General features: G+C 54.7%; 1 protein-coding gene across 2 annotated transcripts in view; it reads left to right on the plus strand.

Moving 5' to 3' along the window:
* The window catches only part of LOC119285998 (acyl-CoA-binding domain-containing protein 6-like), a 19,792-nt gene that overhangs the window by 744 nt on the left and 14,992 nt on the right, over nucleotides 1-4,056 (plus strand). For both annotated transcript variants that reach the window (XM_037565338.1, XM_037565339.1), the window contains exon 2: nucleotides 168-289. In XM_037565338.1, the coding sequence (XP_037421235.1) occupies nucleotides 243-289 (47 nt within the window). In that variant the 5' untranslated portion in view covers nucleotides 168-242. The remainder of the gene's footprint in view (nucleotides 1-167; nucleotides 290-4,056) is intronic.

The following is a 4,056-nucleotide window of genomic DNA, read 5'->3' on the forward strand; positions in this document are numbered from 1 at the left end:
CCCCGCGCCCACCCACACCCACCCCTGAATTTCCTGTTCCAATGACAATATCTTTTTCAAAAAAGGAAAAAAGATTTGACTTCTTCCCGTATTTTTCACACGACGATGTTTTTCGTCCTCGTTAACCAATAGCCTACTCGGCTAACCCTAGCATTCCGAGTTTGCAGGTGAGAACAGTTTGCGCTAGTAGGGTTTCGCCCTTCCGTTTCTAAGGGAAACAGGTTGGAGATCAAGACGCCGCAATGCCCAAGATGTTCGGTTTCTCTCGTCGCCGGATGAAGCTGGGAAGGTCAAATTTTGGTTCCCTTCTATCAGGATCCGCTCATAAATCTAAGCTCCCCTATTCTTTACTGCCAGTTTTTTTTCTTCTTTCTCTCTTAATTAGTATTACTGGTTTCTTTTTCTTTTTTTAGGTAATAATGGGCTGGTTTCTTTACTGATATCTATTGTCATAGATATCCTTTTAGGAGAGATCTTAGTTAGATTTGCTGATTCTATGGTCAGTCGCCTGAGCATTTAGACGTTTTTCAGGAAGGAGAACTAATATATCCTTTTTGTGTGATTTTTTTCCCTAAAAAGGGGAGTACCCTGGCCTCTGCATCATACGATGCACACAGGACACGGCCTTTTAATAAATGTGAATCAAGTTCAAGTCACCGAGTACTTGACATACATTTTCGTGTGATCTTTGGTCAAGGGCGTGTTTGGTTGCCGTAGTCTACAGTAGCTGCATGGCATAGCCTTCTCAACTCAGCCTGGCCATGCAAATGCAGCCTCAAATGCACCATCTGCATGTTGTTTGATTGCCTGCATGCCCTCTTGCCTGCATGGGTTGAACCACACCGCCTGGTGTTTGGTTGCCTGCATGTTAGTGGACAAACCCAAGGCATGGTGTTTGGTTGTATGCAACGCCTAGTGTGTGGTAACCTCTTTGGCTAGTTGGTGAGGTTACCAGCACACTTCGGCACAACCATGTAGCACACATCATACCGAAAAAGACTTTCGCCCCGCTTTATAAATAAAGCAAACCGCCAGAGCACACATACACGGACTAGTTCAGCACACACACACCCAAGTCATACAACAAGAAGTACAAAGGTTCTGCTGAGGGCACAGCTCAACAAGCCCAAAAAACAAAAAAGAGAAAAGAGGCCGTAGCCGGAGAGCAAGCCAGGCGTCTAATCTGGCTCCGGGGGCGGCGGCGATAGGCGGACGGCCATCGAGCGCAGGTCGGTGATGAAGGCGGAGATGGCGTCCCGGTCCTGAGGGCGGCTAAGCGGCCGCCAGAGCTGCAAGTAACCAGTCAGTTTGAAGAGAGCGTCAGTGGCCCGGTGAAGAGGGGTGCGCTGAATCACGAGCTTTTTGCGGATCGTCCATAGGGTCCACGCGAGGGCCCCGATCTCAAGCCACCTAATGTGACGAGAGGGTGGGGGAGGTCAGGAGCTCGACGTAGAGGTCGGGGAAGTTGGTGTGGCACCAAACACCTTCCACTGCCTCTCGAAAGCAGCTCCACACGAATTGGGCAGACACGCAGGAGAAGTGATTCGAGTCTTTTGGGGTGCCAAACAGCGGGCAGATGCCGGAGCCCGGGCCATTTCGTTTACGTACCTCCACCCCAGATGGAAGCCGTCCGTGAATCCATTGCCACATGAATATCCGGATTTTCAGTGGTAGACGGATGGACCACACCGCCACAAGGGGGGAGGGGCGGAGGAGGGGGCAATGGCCCAGTAGAGGGACTTGGTGGAGAATTGGCCCGAAGGCTCAAGACGCCACCGCACCTCATCCGGGCCAGCGTCCACTACCGGCTCGTGGAGAGCGACGCAATCAAGCAGCTCCTGCCAAGCGGCGGCTTCCGGAGGCCCAAATGGCCTCCGGAAAGCAAGGCGCCCTAGGTCAATAAGGGCCCTCTCAACTGAGATCAGGGGGACGACGACGATGAAGAGGTCGGGAAGCGAGCCGCGAAGGGGGAGTCTCCCGCCCAACGGTCAAACTAGAACAACGTCGCGGCGCCCGATCCGACACTGATGGAGGTTCCAATGCGGAGGACGGGGAGCAGTTGGATGACCGACTGCCAAAACTGGGAGCCCCCGGACCGTTGACAGAAGGCCAGGGGTTGTCCGCGCAGATACTTGTTCTGGATGATGTTTAACCAGAGGCCACCGTGCCCTTGCGAAATACGCCAGAGCCAACAGGAGAGGAGGGCAATATTCATGCGTTTAGAGCACATGATACCGAGGCCTCCTTGATCACGGGGCTTGCAGATGTCTGGCCAGCTAACCATATGGTACTTCTGTTTATTGTTATCGCCAGCCCAATAGAAGCGAGATCGGACTTTGGCGATCTCGTGGTGAAGAGTCTCATGAAGGCTATAGAAGCTCATGAGGAACAAGAGGAGGCTGGAAAGGGAGGAGTTGATGAGAATCGTCCGGGCCGCCTTCGATAGTCACCTACCCTGCCAAGGTTCGATGCGCGTTTGCAGCTTGGCCACCGTAGGGCGCAAGTCCGCAACGGTAAGACGAGAGTCACTAATAGGTGTCCCCAAGTAAGTCGTGGGGAAGGAGCCCAGGCGGCAGTTGAGGCGATTGGCGATGTCTAGGGCCTCTGCCGGGGAGTAACCCATTACCATCACATCACTCTTAAGGCCAGACATTTGTTGGAAGCAGAGGAGGAGGAACTTCAGGTTAGCGATGTCTGCATCCGAGCCTTCAACCATGATGATGGTGTCGTCGGCGTATTGGAGCATGGAAATCCCGGAGCCACCGGCCAGGTGAGGGGTGATCCCACAAATATGGCCCGCGGCCTTGGCCTTATCCAAGATAGCGGCAAGCGCGTCCACAACCATATTGAACAAGAATGGGGGGAACGGATCGCCTTGTCTAACCCCACAAAGGGTGGGGAAGTAAGGGCCAATCTCCCCATTAATGTTCACGACCATGCGACCACAGGAGACCATCTGCATCACTCTGGTGATCCACCGCTCGTCAAAGCCCTTCCGGAGCAAAACTTCCCGAAGGAAGGGCCAGCTAAAAGTGTCGTACGCCTTGTGGAAATCGATCTTCAGGAAGACCGCCTTGAGGTGTTTGGATCGGACCTCGTGCAGGACTTCGTGAAGGACTAGCACCCCATCCAAAATGTACCGGCCTTGAATGAAGGCGGATTGGTTGGGGTGGGTAATGAGATCGGCAAGAAGGGTTACCCTATTGGCGCACCCTTTTGCCAGAATGCGGAAGATCACATTAATCACCGTGATCGAACGAAACTGGCGGATGTCGGATGCCCCGGGAACCTTTGGGATGAGCGAAATGATCCCATATTTGAGGCGCCCGAGGTCGATGGACCCAACATAGAACTCGTCAAAGATGGCCATGATCTCAGGTTTGATCACATTCCAGAATGTCTGGAAGAATTTCACCGGGAGGCCATCCGGGCCCGGGGCCGAGGTGGGATTCATGCCGCTAATGGCAGCCCAGACCCCGCCCTCGGAGAAAGGGGCCGTAAAGGCCACGTTCTCCACGTCGGATACACGCTGGCGGCCGGACCAGCAGTCATGGGCCAGAGATAAGTCGCCCCGAGGGGCGGCGGAGAAGAGGGCCCTATAGAATCCATGGACATGAGCTCTAATATCACGGGGGACTGCAGCAGCGTGCCTCCATCCCAAAGGAGGGGGATGGTATTGCGTCTGCAGCGACCATTCGTTATGGCCTGGAAGTAGGCCGTGTTCGCATCGCCTTTCAAGACCCATTTCTGGGCACCGCGCAAGCGCCAATATGCCTCCTCATCGGTGTAGATGACAGCGAGCTAGTCTTCCAAGTCGTATCTAGAGAGCCACTCCTCAGGCGAGAGGCCAACCGCGTCTGCGCGCAGGTCCAGGGCCTGGATGGCGGACAACAGGGTCTTCTTGCGCTCGTGGAGGTCACGCCCCAGGTTGGCGCCCCGCCCCTTCATAAACTGCCGGCCCCGCTTGGCACAGAATTGCCATGAATCAATGGCCGAGGGGGGACGGAGCTGAGGTTGGGCGCGAGCCTCGACCCAACGCGCGCCAACAGCCTCCAC

This window comes from Triticum dicoccoides, chromosome 4A, assembly GCF_002162155.2.
Source record: "Triticum dicoccoides isolate Atlit2015 ecotype Zavitan chromosome 4A, WEW_v2.0, whole genome shotgun sequence".
NCBI classification, from domain to species: domain Eukaryota; kingdom Viridiplantae; phylum Streptophyta; class Magnoliopsida; order Poales; family Poaceae; genus Triticum; species Triticum dicoccoides.